This window comes from Ixodes scapularis, unplaced genomic scaffold (genome assembly GCF_016920785.2).
Source record: "Ixodes scapularis isolate PalLabHiFi unplaced genomic scaffold, ASM1692078v2 PGA_scaffold10__122_contigs__length_95168666, whole genome shotgun sequence".
Lineage (NCBI taxonomy): Eukaryota > Metazoa > Arthropoda > Arachnida > Ixodida > Ixodidae > Ixodes > Ixodes scapularis.
The window spans coordinates 44972885-44987841 of NW_024609836.1; the positions used below are offsets into that span (position 1 = coordinate 44972885).

At 46.1% G+C, this 14957-nt stretch overlaps 1 protein-coding gene across 1 annotated transcript in view; it reads left to right on the forward strand.

The window, feature by feature from the left end:
- Window positions 1-12936, forward strand: part of LOC8050663 (two pore potassium channel protein sup-9) — a 114673-nt gene extending 101737 nt beyond the window's left edge. The window contains exon 2 of the mRNA XM_029992592.4: window positions 12065-12936. Within this exon, the coding sequence (XP_029848452.1) occupies window positions 12065-12852 (788 nt within the window). The 3' untranslated portion in view covers window positions 12853-12936. The remainder of the gene's footprint in view (window positions 1-12064) is intronic.
- Window positions 12937-14957: the final 2021 nt, after the last annotated feature.

A 14957-nucleotide genomic window follows, 5' to 3' on the forward strand; every position in this document is an offset into this window, starting at 1 on the left:
TTCCGCAAACCCTTTTTTTGCAACACCAAGCCCCTGCCTGAATCTATCTTTTTTTTAGACCCTAACATCAATGTAAAAAAATCCAAATAAACAATTCTACAAAAAAAAAAGGGGGGGGCAAGTCATTTCCGCTTTTTTTTAGTTCCTTTGTTTTTTTCTTTGTGATCGAAGACGGGGAGAGGAGGACACCAAGTGATCGTGCGCCTCTTCGAGGAGCTCGAGGCGGTAAGTGCACTGAAAATAATTAACAATGTCCTTCTAGGACCATTTTCATAATGTCACAACACGAGACAACGCTCCTACCATTTTTGTGAGTCAGCTTTTTGCCAGCACTTATAAAATGGTAATAGTCTTCCTTTCTTCTTCCTGTTTTGCCCCAGCAGGACGCATCTTATCTCAAGCAGATATTTTTACAAATAAAACATAATGGTGGCTGACGTAGACTTGATATTCTGGGCTTAAGGAGAGAGTGAAATTCGTGAGTGGGGCCATAGCGCGGCTTACTTAGTACTCTGCCCTTTGCAGCCCGTGGCATCAGCGGACGTCTATCTGGAGAACACCGGAGTAAACTGCAGTCGGTCCGTACTCCGTGCGTTTTTGAACGGCACCAAGAAAAGTACACACGGCAAACGTGCGTTTACATTTCCTTGTTTTAACCGACGCTCTAATTAATTGTTGTTCTGAGTGTCCTTCTTTTTTTTTTTTATTGCTTATATTTATATACTGGAAACTTTTTTTTATTCATCAACCTCTCAAGTGAGGCTCGAACTGTTCAGAACCAAAGGAAGAAGTATATCGAGCCAAACCTTATTTATTATTTATTTATCCCCTTACTGTTACAACTACGTTTTGCTGTTGATGACTTCTACAGCTTCGCGATTTAGACAGTGGAGAATTTTAGTAGATCGGTCCGATCTACTAAAGAATGATATCCGATACTTCGCCGCCGTCTTTGCGTATGCATCATATCGTTATCGGGTACCGTTATCGCGGGTATCGGAGGTATCGGAAGGATCTACTAAATCTCTCGAATATTATGGTAGCGGCTGCAACGAAGAAGCTTTGCTCTACATTCGAGGTAAATAGCACTTCCCTTGCTTCGCTGAAAAAGCTCAATGCAGAGCATGACGCATTCGTGAGGAACAATATGGCAGTCCCATCCAGTGCCTCAGCTCAAATGGTATTCAGCGTAGCAGTCGACATATTGAGTAAGAAATAACGGAAAATGTCTGACGAGACTTTCGACAGCCAGCTGTTGCTCAAAATACTCAAGGTTATTAAATGGAACAGGTGGCAACAATAAGAACTTGAACAATTCTCTTCCCTTTGTTTCTTACTTGAGGAGAATAATGTTAAAAGTAACGCCACGAAAGTAACGGATTACTTTTTGGGGTAACGGTCAGTTACTTTCATGGGAGGGTAATTGTAATTGTAATAAATTACAATTTAGCCTCGAGTAATTGTAAATGTAATTCCTTACTATTTTTCAGTAACGTGTACAAGTCTGGACATAAATATAAATGAAATAATACTACAGCGGTTACAGAATCCGCCGGTTCCATGTGAATTTGTTTCGCGTTGTGCGCGGTTGCTACAGCAGTTAAAGACGCCGCCGGCTCCGTTCCATGGGACAGTTAATGCTTTTGCCTTATTAAAGTCTGCGTTGTGGCATTGAGCATGCCCTTTCACGTGCTAACGCTGAGTGTTGTAGTGCAAGCAGCTTAATTTCGTGCTGATCGATAAGTCTAAGCATATTTTTAACCGCATCATTCAACCGATCTTCTGCATTTTTTCTCCGTTTTTATAATCGGAAATTCGCTTGGGAGGTTTTGCTGGTGAAAAGCTCCGTATTAGCCTTATTTGGGTTCGAGTTCAAGAATGTCAGTTTTATGGAGTCGCTAAGTCTTGCATGCTGTCAACTGAGCTTCGTGCTTGGTGCGTATACAACTCGCGTTTTTTGGGTGAGCATTGCCAAGTAAACAGACCCGTCTTCAGCCATGTAAGACCCTTTTCGGACTAACAGATTACGTGGCGGTGCTAAGCATGCGTTCGCCATTAGCACTTTACATTTAGAGCCTTATAGATCGTGAATGTAGAACGAAGCTTAGTTGATTTCCTTACCCCGGGCCCAATGTGGGTCCGACCAAAACCAATCCTGCAAAGCCTCTCGAAATTGCATCGTCGAATGGGTCTTTCTTATTGTTGAATACTGTACTCTCGGTGATTTTTAGTCTCTTTTGTGCCGATGAACGAATCACGAATTAAGAAACGTGACCCTAATATTACGACCAGCGTCTTTCAGGCTGTCAGAGTTACTCGTGTATCCTCTGCTGTTTATTATTTTCCAGATAATCTTTAGTGCGCACTAAGCTTTTTACGCTTGTTGGCAGACGTCTTCGAGGCTTAAAATTGAAGACAGCATGAAAAACGATTGAGATTCTCGCAAATGCCGTTCGCGTCCTTAACCAGCACAACCCACACTCTTAAGAGAGAGAACCGGACGCTTGAGGGCCGAGGCTACAGATTAGTTCCTTCCCTATTAGCCGGAACTGTGTGCAATCGTGCATGCGTTGTGACTTGTCTAGCTCCGCGTCGTTAAATTAAGCGACTTCCGCGACGCCCGGGGGTTGCAGGATGGTAACCAACGTTACTATAGTTGATGATAACGTTCCATGAGCGAAAGAGCATGATGGGACGTTGCGAGTCGACACATTACACCGAAGGCGTGCACATCCGGAAGTTTTGGAATGACGACTTGTATAAGAACTATAAAAGCGCGCAGGCAAGCTGGTTAACTTTCAACGCTGCGAAAACTGTATAAAGAGGAAAGCCGAGTGAGATTGCGTATTGGTGTTTTTGTGTGTCTGTGTGTGTGTGTGCGTGTGCGTGTGTGTGTGTGTGGTCGTTTGTACGACGGTAGCCGGTATTGGCAAGGTTTTGAGGCGGATTATGCGGTGTCTTTGCATATAATATCCGGCGTGGTCCGCTTAATTAAACGGAAAAAAAATGTATCCGCTCAATTTAGCCAAGAAATGTTATCCGCTAAATTTAGCCAGAAATGTTATCCTCTAAATTTAGCGGATAATCACTGTCACGGTACGCCACAATTCTTTCACTATATTTAGGGGACAATATTATCCACTAAATTCAGCGGGAATTTAGTGTCATGTGACGTCACAGTATTGTGTGAGGTCACGGTGTCACGTGACGTCGCAAGGCCTGCGCATAACGTCATCGTTAGTGGATTCCCGAGCCGCTTTTGCTTAACCTCATCCTCAATCCTAGGTTTTCGCGAGATTGCGCGCGTACTTACTTCATTTTGTTTCCTCCTTCCTTACGTATATCATGTTGCGAATTTAGTTTTTCTTTTCTTGTCTCAGATGAAATTAAAGATCGCCTTCACCGTTTTTTTTCTTCTTTTTTCACACTCATCTTCGCCGTTTTTACGTGGCATTGACCACGTATCGGTTTCTGTTCGGTTGTTCTCTAGCTGCTGTATGTTCTCTTTCTGCGTCATTGTTTCGTTTAAGGATTTGAATGGGAAAAACAGTCAAAATCCCGACTAGGCTCTTGCCCAAGATTTTTGGCGCAGGTCAAATACAACTCATATGTGCAAAAATGTAAAGTAAGAACTAACTATTTATCACGGCACCTTGGTTGCGCTGTAAACTTTTACTCTCACAAACTTCAAATTAGCATGAGAGAGGAGGCTATCAGGAAGTCGAAAAATCTAGTGTGAGTGAAACAGAATCTGTCAACGGTATTACACTGTCGCTGCGGAGCCTACAACACTATAGTGCTTACTCAGACTGGATGGACAGGATCAGGAGCGTAAGAGCCTCACAAACTCACGTTTCTTGGACCGAGACACAGCCGGAGCCACAGCCAGGCTGGTGGCCCATAGATGTGCAACAGAGCATGCGCAGACGATGTCTGTGTGTTTAGCGGTTTTCCGCCCATGCGTATAGCGAAAAGTCCCGTATGAGTGCCCTACCCCGAGAGATCGCCCATCCCGTTTTTTGGGTTAAATATCTATAACATAAAAGTTCCGAAACATCGCCGACCCCCGATTTTCATTGGGCATCTTGTGATGTCTGACGGGAGTCACAACGACCGCGTGATCTGCGGTAGCGGTACGTGTGACAAGCGAGTTCATAGCGGGTTCCCGCGTGTTTATTCGTATATCGCACTGTGACACGCGAGGCTGCTGCGTCCGTGATCCGCTTTATCCGTTCCCGTGACATGCGAGCTCGTAGCAGGATCCAGCATTCTTCTTTTCTTTTTTTTTTGGAATTTGCGCGCGCGATATTGTGATATGCAAATTTGTAGCGGGCTCTGGCGTGTTTATAATAATAATAATAGTGTTGATTTCCACTATAAGATGATGGTGGCGATCAGGAAATAAAGCTGTGAGGTACAGCTTGACGGGTTCCTGACCGCCTACAGCAACAGCGACAGAGTGGGGAAATAATACAGTAATAAAAAGAGAAACACAAATGTACAGAAAATGATAGCCATGACAACATGTTAAGCACAATACCTTAGATTATCACAATGTTGACATATAGGGCATGACGGGCAAACAAAAACCAAAACAAGCTCATAGTATTGAGAACAAAACACGGAGTAAAAGAGAGAAACTACGCTATATCATCAGTCAAAAAAGGGTGACCTCACTTCACTCAACGATAACTTCTCCCAATCAATACCTTTAGCTAAAAACAGATTAAATAATTTAGGAACAGCGTAATTCAACGTTTGTGTGCCATAGTTCATTCTCGGTGTGACCACCTCCCAACATTCAGCTCCGCGGGTAGAGTAACTATGAATGTGTTTCGAGATTTGTGCAAGATTTATAAAAAAAAGTTCGTATTTCTAATTTCCTCTACTTCTAGGCTAGTGGCAAGCCTGTAATCATATAATGTGTGGACATTTATGACACGAAATGTTTTGAATAAGCTGGCTGTATGAAAGTCAAACGGGACATCTCCTATAGCTCTAAGTGCTTTCTTTTGCAACACATGCAGCTTTTCTAGGTTAGTAAAAGCCGATGTACCCCAAACTAAGTAGCAGTAACTTAAGAGGGAGTGGAATAGAGAATTATATAATAATAATAATTTTACTTTTTCTGGCAAAATATAGCGATGACAATTTAACATGCCCATAGCCCGGGATAGCTTTGGAATAAGGTAGTTTATATAATTTTCCCAGGACATACTGTAAAACCCTTAATGTTCGTGAGTCTCAATTTTCGCGAATTTCACGAATTGAAGAATTCGCAAAATGTATTCAATGCAGGCGTCTGGAATTCGCGAAATTTAGTGGTCGCGATTATGTCATCTGTGACCGATTCGCGAAAAATTGGGGCCGCGAAAATAAAGGGTTTTACAGTATTCTCGGAGAACACCTAAGAGCTTAAAGGATTTTACCGTTCCAATTTTGCTAGAATTTAAATTTACGTCTTTTGTGATGTTTACAAGTTTATTGTTAGGGCGAAAGAGCACGACTTTGTTTTCTTCATATTTATTTGCAACGCGTTGTTCTCACTCCATATTTCTAATCTAGACAGAGTCAGGTTTGCCATATCAATTAAGGTACCAGCAATATTTGAAGTAAAGAGTATACTTGTGTCGTCAGCGTAGTTGACAAATTTTGCATTTTTGTTAATAATGGTGATATCATTAACATATATATTAAAAAGGAAAGGGCCCAAAATACTACCCTGTGGTACGCCAGAAAGGAGAGGTTTTATGGTGGAGGAGTTGTCATTAATACTGACATATTGCATCCGATGCCCCAGATACGACCGTATTAACTCTAAAGCGTGCCCTTGAATTCCATAATTATCTAATTTAGAAAGGTGAATTTGATGATTGAGACAGTCGAAAGCTTTAGTAAAGTCTATGAATACTCCAAGGGCCATCATTTTGTTTTCAAAGCTTTGCAAAATGAATTCTTTTTGAACGAGTAGGGCAGATTCTGTAGATTTATGCTTTCTAAAACCGTACTGCGACGCTGTTACCAAGTCATACCTATTAGAAAAGTTGGTTAATTGGGTATGAATGACTTTTTTGAGTGCCTTGAGAAACACTGGCAAAATTGAGATAGGTCTGTAATTCCCCATTTCATTTACGCTTCCTTTTTTATGCAAAACTGAGACTTTAGCAATCTGCATTCGCTTAGGAAATACTCCTGTGGCTACACTCTAAAAAAAAAAAGCCCGTGTGTCTGCTTTTCCGCACAACACACGGAAAGCCAATCACCGCAACTTACGGAGACACCTCAGCGAATGACAATGCCGAAACATATGTTTAGACCAAAAAAAGCAGGCTGAGTTGTGACTAAGCATTGCAAGCGTGACGCTTTGCATTGCTTAATGTCACAACTCAGACTGCGTTTTTTGGTCTAAACATATGTTTCGGCAATGTCATTCGCTAAGCTGCCTCCGTAAGTGGCGGTGATTGGCTCTCCGAGTGTTGTGCGTGAAAGCAGACGCACACATTTTTTTAGAGTGTAGAGAAATATTAAATATGTGAGTTATCACAGGTGCTAACAGATGAATCACGTGCTTTACAGGCCTTATTTGAATATCATCTACGTCACAGCTTCCACTATTTTTAAGCTGAAATAGTACACTCAACACTTCTGGTTCTACCACAGGGTCTAAAATATCGTGTCACTGTTTCTTTTATCGCTAAAAATAGCAGCATTATATGTTGCAGACGTACTCGCAACATTTACAAAATGTTCGTTGAAAGCATTTGCCAATGAACAATTAGTAAGTTCAGTGCCGTTATGCATAATTTTTTCAATAAAACGGTGCAAGCCAAGAGAAACGAACACACAGATACACGAACTGGGAGGAGTTTCGGTGTCAGCTCCCAAGCCAGCATGGTAACATTGAAGATATAGAAGCGTGGTCGAAGGCGATAGTAGAAACGACCGAGGAGGTGACGACAGAGATAGAAACGGACGAAGACATACACGAAATGGACAGCAGATTGGCCCACCTCATCGAGGCGAAGACTGCCCTCAAGAGAAGGTGGAACCAACAACGAACAAACAGAAGGCTCCGCAAAAAGATCGCGGAAATCAACAGGGAAATAGAGAAACACAGCAAGGAGCTCGGCCGGCAGCAGTGGGAGCAAACGTGCAGAGAGGCGGACGGCCAACTCCATCTGGGCAAGACGTGGCGACTGCTCCGGCACCTCCTCGACGACACCCAGACCAAGGGAGAACAACAGTACAAGCTCAGCAGAATTATACACAAGGGGAAGCGGAGGTGAAGAGGAGACTCGACGCCAAATACCTCCCGGTTTCCCCAAAGGAAAAGCACCCAGAATACCAGGGGGCAGAGAACATCAAGGTTGACCAAGACATCGAGGAATGGGAGGTCCGAAATGCGATGCAAGACCTGAACAGGCGTTCGGCGTCGGGCCCGGACCGCGTCAGCAACAAAGCGCTCAGAAACTTGAACGACGCGGCCGTGACGGCACTGACGGCGTACTTCAATAAATGCTGGAGGGCCGGCAAGCTACCACGCCAGTGGAAGGAAGCCAAAACCATCCTCATTCCGAAACCAGGCAAGTCGCCCGACATCGAGAATCTACGCCCAATATCCTTAACATCGTGCGTGGGTAAACTGCTAGAGCACATCTTAATGACCAGATGGCAACAGTACCTCGAAGAGGCAGAGCTCTACCCGGATTCTCTCGTCGGCTTTCGAAGCAAGCTTAGAACGCAAGGCGCCATGCTCCAACTCAAGAAGGAGATAGTAGACTACGAAACTCACACCAGCGACAACAGGGCAATACTGGGCCTGGACCTGCAGAGCGCCTTCGACAAAGTCCGGCACTCTGCGATCCTCGCCCAAGTGTCGCACCTGAACATGGGACAGAGATCTTACAATTACATTCGGGATTTTCTGACCGACCGCACGACTCACATCTGCGCCGGGGATCTCCAACTACCAGAGAAAACGCTCGGCAGCGAGGGGACACCACAAGGCGCGGTAATCTCTCCGCTGCTCTTCAACTTAGTCATGATCGAAGTCGCCAACCGGCTGCGGAGCGTCGATGGGGTACGCCACACGGTTTATGCCGACGATGTGACGCTGTGGGTCACCGGCGGCAGCGACGGCCACATAGAGAATACACTACAAGAAGCAGTAAAAACGATAGAGGACCAACTGAAGGGATCGGGGCTGGTGTGTTCCCCCGCAAAGTCGGAGCTGATGGTGATTCCACCCAGGGGAGCGAGCCGCAAGAAGCAAACTATCCGAGACTGCGATAAAATCCGCATACGAACGCAAGGGGGGCACATCATCCCCGAGGTAGCCAAGATTAGAGTGCTGGGCATGATCATCGAACGCAGCAAAGTCAACGGGGCAACGGTCTCCAAGCTCGAAGCTAAGACCGGCACGGCACTGCGTCTCATACGCCGCGTCGCCAATAGAAGAAGCGGGATGAAGGAAGCAAGGCTCGTCAGACTGATTCAAGCCTTCGTGATGAGCCATATCACCTACGTCGCCGCCTTCCATAATTGGCGGCAGTGCGAGCGGAAGAAGATCGACGCGATGATCCGCAAAGCTTACAAATCAGCATTAGGACTCCTAGGATGCACGAGCACGCAGAAGCTCGAAGCCCTGGGACTCCACAATAGCCTGGAAGAGATCGCCGAGGCACAGCAGACGGCGCAGCTCACCAGACTGTCGGGAACCAGGACCGGCAGATCTATCCTCAAACAACTAGGCATCGGAGCCAAGGAAGACGACCACCGGATGCAGGAGCAGATACCGCGGGAGCTGGGCAAGCACATCGTCGTGAGCTCAATCCCGTGGAACATGACTCCCACATTCCATCAAGAAAGAAGAGAGGCGAGAGCCAAGGCGCTGATCGCGCTACACGCCGGCGATGAGGGAGCCGTGTTCGTGGACGCGGCCAGTTACAAGAACATCGGCGACGCCTTCAGCGTCAGCGTGATCGGAGCCAAAACGGGTGAGATCAGGATGGCGGCCAGCGTGCGAACCACTGTGCCCAGCCAGGCAGAAGAAGTGGCGGTAGCCCTCGCCATCGCGGACCCCAGAACGAAGACGGTGTTGTGCGGCTCGCGAACGGCAGTGCGCAACTTTGCGAAACAGCGAGTGTGCAGTGCGCCAGCGCGCATCCTGCGAAAGGCCGAAGTCAACGGAGTCATCACCAGTGCGGTGATAAAGTGGTTTCCCGCCCACGCGGGCGCGGAAGTGGCGGGCTCGCTGGGGCTCACCAACCACAACGAGACGGCCAACTCCGTGGCGCGTGGACTCGCCGGCCGCGCCCCGGTAACGGCCGCCGCCGACGTGGTGGATCGCCCCGAGAAGGACACCATGGACGCTTACAACGAGGTAACCCTGTGGTACCGGTTAGCCAGAAGAACGATGGCCCTGCCCCACCCCCGTCTGACGCGGGAGGAGGCGGTGGTATTCCGCCAGTTACAGACTAACTCCGTGATAACCCCAGTGTTAGCAAAGCACCTGTGGCCGGAGGTATACGTAACAGACTTATGCAGACTGTGCGGGAAGGAAAGGGCCACGTTGGCCCACATCCTGGAAGACTGCGAATGCGCGAACGCGGACAACAGTGCAGACGTTCTCCCGCCCCTCATGGAGGAGGCGAAGAGATCCGAAGACTACGACGTCCAACACACGGCCGTCCAGCAGATCCTAGCGGCACTCGAGAAGCAGCGACCGGACGGGATGGAAGCAGAAAGGGTTAACCCGAGTACGCTGAAGCCCGCCGCGAGCGGCTCTCCCCGCTAAGAAGACGTCCGGCCACGTCGCCCCAAGAACCCACCTGAGAGGGTGGGATGATAGGGGTTACTGCAGGAGACCCATTAAAGTTGCTCTCTCTCTCTCTCTCTTTCAATAAAACTGGATGGGCGATCACGATGATAAAGAGAGTTTAGCTGCTTCCACGTGACGTCTGCACGACCCTGTGCGGCTTTGAACATATATCGAAATGATAACGCTAGTCTCGCACGCCGTAGCTCTTTCGTTAAGTTGTTGCGATAGTTTTTGAATATTGATAGATCATTCTTGTCTCTTGACTGCGAATTTACCACATAAGACTTTTTTGTGTTCATTTTACAAAGTATCTCAGGAGTTATCCAAGGTTTTCTTATGCGTTTATTTGTTTTTATAAGTGTGAAAGGAAATTATGTCTTATACAAAGTTAGAAATAATTCAATAAAAGTGTTGTAAGCACCATCGGCACTAAGTTCGCAGAGTATACTATTCCAATCTGTCTTTGAGACAGCGATCTCGAAGGCGTCTAGTCGATCTAAAGTTATTTTTTTAGTCAGCGCCCGCTTCGTTTTGCAGATCTTTTTCGAGACGTTTTTAAGAGAAATAAATATAGGGATTTGGTCACTCAGATCACAACCAATGACACCGGCCTTTATATATTCAACAGAGCTATTCGAAATGAACAGATCTATTAGCGTTTCCGATAAAAGAGTAATACGTGTAGGCCTATTGATAACAATTGCACAGCCAATTGCACTGATTAGCGATTCTAAAGTCCTTTTTACAGCGGTATCAGCACACATATTAATGTTAAAATCCCCACCACATATTATAATGCAATTTTCTTTATTAACAAAACTAAAAAAGATCTTAAAAATGCAAAAAACGACTCCACGTTGCCCTTTGGTGGTCTGTAAACCGCTGCAAAAAATATGCTTATTATTACGTATACACAGCATTTCGTAATCCGGAGTGGTAACACTGTAATCACTTTTTAATTTACAAAGAATATACTTTGTCAGTATCGCTAAACCACCACCGCGTTTGTCAGTACGATTTATATAAAAAGAACGGTACGAAGGCAGTCTTAGTATACCAGTCTCTTCGGTGTACCATGTTTCAGTGGTACACCGAAACATGGTACACCGAAGAGCAGCAGATCCGCGTTTCACTGTACACCGCATAGTGAAACGCGGATCTGCTGCATCCGCGACCTGCGGAATCCTCTCCCATGATATGCGAATTCCCATCCTGTTCCCGTTTTTTGTTTTTTTTGTCCTATTGCGATTAACTTATTATATATTGATACCCTTGAAACTACAGTAGTTTGTAGCGGGTGCCTCCGTGTTCATAATTTATGTTTTGAAAACTTTTCTGGCGCATTCTCAGAGATCGGCCACCCCATATTTTGCCGCGTTTATCCCTTAATTTTGGGTGGGCGTTCTTATGGAATTTTACGGCTGTCGCCCACAGCTCGTGGGCAAATGTTAAACTAATTTATTCTTAAAGAGATCATAAAATTAATGTTGTATGTTTATAAATAGTGATAAAAATAATCCTGGATATTTATAGAGCAGAGGACAGGGGTCCGTTTTCGGTTTTGCATAAAACTAAAAGTATACAAAAATCTAGTGGATTTTTTTTTTACTAACCAACAAACCAAACGTTTAATTACAGTAAACCCCTTATTTTCGCAAATCAGTCAAATCGCGGCCAATTCGAATTCAATTCGAAAAATTTGCTAAAATTAAGGGCTCGCGAACATTTGAGGTTTTACAGCATGTCGTTTTGTCTTAATTGCTCAAATTCTTTTCGTCAGGGCGGCTGAATGTGGCTCGCTGATTGGACGCGAGCGCTGCGTCACCAGTTGGTTTGGGTTCGGCACCAACCATGCAGTCCGTGGTCCATTTAGTGTTTTGACAAAAACCGCCTAGCTTTTGGGTCGGGTGAACAGAATTTTCTCTAAGCGTTGCAGCCCATGTGTGTGGCTGTGATGGCTAATGGCGGCACGAGCTGGAGAAAAACAAAAACACGACAGCTAAAGAAAGAAAGAAAAAAAGCGTTCACAAAAATAATATAAAATTGCTCTCACTCACTTTCAAAAATTCATACTAAAAAATGTTTTATTTGGCTTTCTCATGGGTCAGTTTCTTTGTGTTCGCTAGGCAATATATGATTTGTAAAATTAGAAATCAGTCTTGTTGCGTGATTCCTTTAATAGCACGGAACACAGTCCCAAGGTTGCAGCGTCTGATCTTGACTTGGCGCTCTTCCTGTTCGCAGGGTACGGCCACTCCACACCGGCCACCTGGGGAGGCAAGACCTTCTGCATGTTCTACGCCCTGGTCGGTATCCCCCTGGGCCTGGTCATGTTCCAGAGCATCGGTGAGCGGCTCAACACCTTCGTCGGCTACCTGCTCAAGCACGGCAAGCGCTGCCTGCGCATGCGCAACACGGACGTGTCCGAGACCAACCTGGTCTGCCTGGTGTCCGTGCTCAGCACTGTGGTAATGACCACGGGTGCGGCCGCCTTTTCCGCCTACGAGGGCTGGGACTACTTCGACTCTTTCTACTACTGCTTCATCACGCTCACCACCATAGGATTTGGCGACTACGTGGCGCTCCAGAAGGAAGGCGCCCTCAAACAGAAGCCGGAGTACGTCGCCTTCAGTCTGGTCTTTATCCTGTTCGGCCTCTCGGTCGTCTCTGCCGCCATGAACCTCCTGGTGCTCCGCTTCCTCACCATGAACACCGAGGACGAGCGCCGGGACGAGGCCGAGGCCCAGTGCGCCGCCCAGGAAGCCGTGCGACTAGAAGGCGATGTCATCACCGCCAACGGTAGCGTCATCTCGGGCCACGGGGGAGGGGACCACTCGGACACGGACGACGTGACGTCCGTATGCTCGTGCACCTGCTACGCGCACGGGGGCGGCGGGGGCTCTAGGCAGGCCTCGCAGCAGCAGCAGAGGTACTCGCTGAGGTACTCGCCGTCCCCCGCCGAGTCGTCCACCGTCCACGACGACGTACTGCTGCCGCTGGATGCGCTTATGATGAAGAGGGCTTCTGTCTGAGTGGTCGCTGTCCGAAGGCGCCGCTGGCGTCGCCAACGCCGGAGCGACCGCCGCTCTTTACCGCTAGAAGACTGGATGACCTTGACCACCCTTTACGAGAGAACCGCACACGATTCGTTTAGAATTTCGGCCATCATTCCTTTGTTTGTAAGAGTAATTGAGTTTCTGTCTTACAACTATTGTTGGTAACATCCGTCTATGCTTGGAGGTAAAGCTAGCGTGTGGCCAACGCTGAAATGACTGCCGCTCTTTTACGCTAGAAGATTGGATGACCTTGTCGGCCCTACTTGACGGATCCGCGTGCGATTCGTTGATAATTACAGTTATATTTACTTTCCTTCGAGTCATTGGAATTTGTTTCTTACAGCATTTTCTGGCAACAAATCTCTTTACCGAGAGGCTGACAGCAAACGGCATTCCCCTCGGTAGTCTTCTTGGCAAGACCCTTCGAGTTGAAAATAGAGTATGTGCTTGTTTGCGCCAACATATTTGTATCTAAACATCTTCAAATGCCAACCTATTTTTATTGTAAGATTTGCTCCGCAGATTCGCTTATTTGACGGCCACAATCAAGGGTGCGCATTGTCTTGGAAATCGGTAGAACGCATCTCCGCATTAGTCGTTTGCTCTAAAAATGGCCTCAGGACAGGTCGTCTTACGAAACGCGCCGCAAGCCAGCGGTTCAATTCTTTCTCGTTATTCCTAAAACAAAAGCAAAAAAAAAAGTGTTTTTTTTTTTTTTTTTTTTTTTGTAATAATGGATGACCTCTGTGGTTTTTGTCTTTGATATCCTCCTTTTTTGGCACAGAAACCAAAGAGTTCGGTGGGCCGTGCATCGCCCAAACACAAGACGATAAACTGCATTGTGTACAGGCTTCGGTCTTCTGAGGTTTTTCACTTTCTGTCTTGAAGAAAAAAAGTACAAAGTAGCTTTAAATTAAATCAAATGCTTAGAAGTGGTTGTCACAAATAGATAAGATGGTAACATATTTTGTGACAAGATTGTGCGAGGTGTAAAACGTGAAAGTATTGAATACTTGCTCGGGATGATGAGCTTAAAGTTCAATAATGACAAAGAACCAAATGTTAAGTAACGAAAAAAAAACTTATAAATATTTTTTCCTTCTCTTTTGTTTATGAATATAAATGCAGTTTGCAGCAGTGAACGAGAGAAGTTCATGCAAATGAAACATGATCGAATATTTACGTCGTGGGTTGCAAGAGAACACCTTGTCATGAGTTTGTAATAACACCAGTGGCACTTTGCTGTTGTGATAGCATGTGGCGCGTGATAACGAGGATTACAGTCGCGGGCAGCTCGGGTAGCACAGAGTGGGGATTATAACGTTCGCGCTTCTTGCTTGGCAGTTCGTTCTTCTTTCTTTTTTTTTTTTTAATTGACTGATGTTACATTTTTATTGGCTGCGGACAGATAATATAAAATACTTGGGGTTCACCAAGCCCTGCCTTTATTAAGTTCTCAGTGACTATCTTATGAGTGGCACTTCTCGAGAGTTGTCCCGATTAATCCTTTTAAATGCAAAATAGCTCGATATCCCGTCCGCAGACTGCGCTCACAGTATTACGCGATCATCACAATGTATTAAATGGGGAGTTCATTACACGCAACATTACTTGGGGAGGCCGGGGGGGGGGGGGGGGGGGGGGGCAGGAAACCGTCTCCTGCGTGCCACATAAAAGATGCAGGGTGTGACGGTCATTCCCGTAATGGCGGGAGGTTTTCAATATTAAGGTCGCCACCAAATTGCGTCGACAAAATCTACCGTGCAGAGCCGCGCTGTGATGGCCCACTACTTTGCGGTAATGTGCGTGTGGACGTCCTCCGCCTCTTGGTTTCGTCCTGGGTTTTTCTTGATTTAATATAACCCCCCAAAGAAGGCGGTCTGGGTACGCTTTTATTCCCTCTAAGAAAAGAAGGATCCCAGTTAGTGACAAAGCTGAGAACTCACACACTTCTTCGTCATACTTCACTAGTATGCTTGTGTGCGAAGTGTATTGAGTTATTTTGGTTTGGATTTTCATCGGTGATTTGGTATAAAATTTATCTCGGGGAAAAATTTATAAACTTGCGAAATGAGACGAAC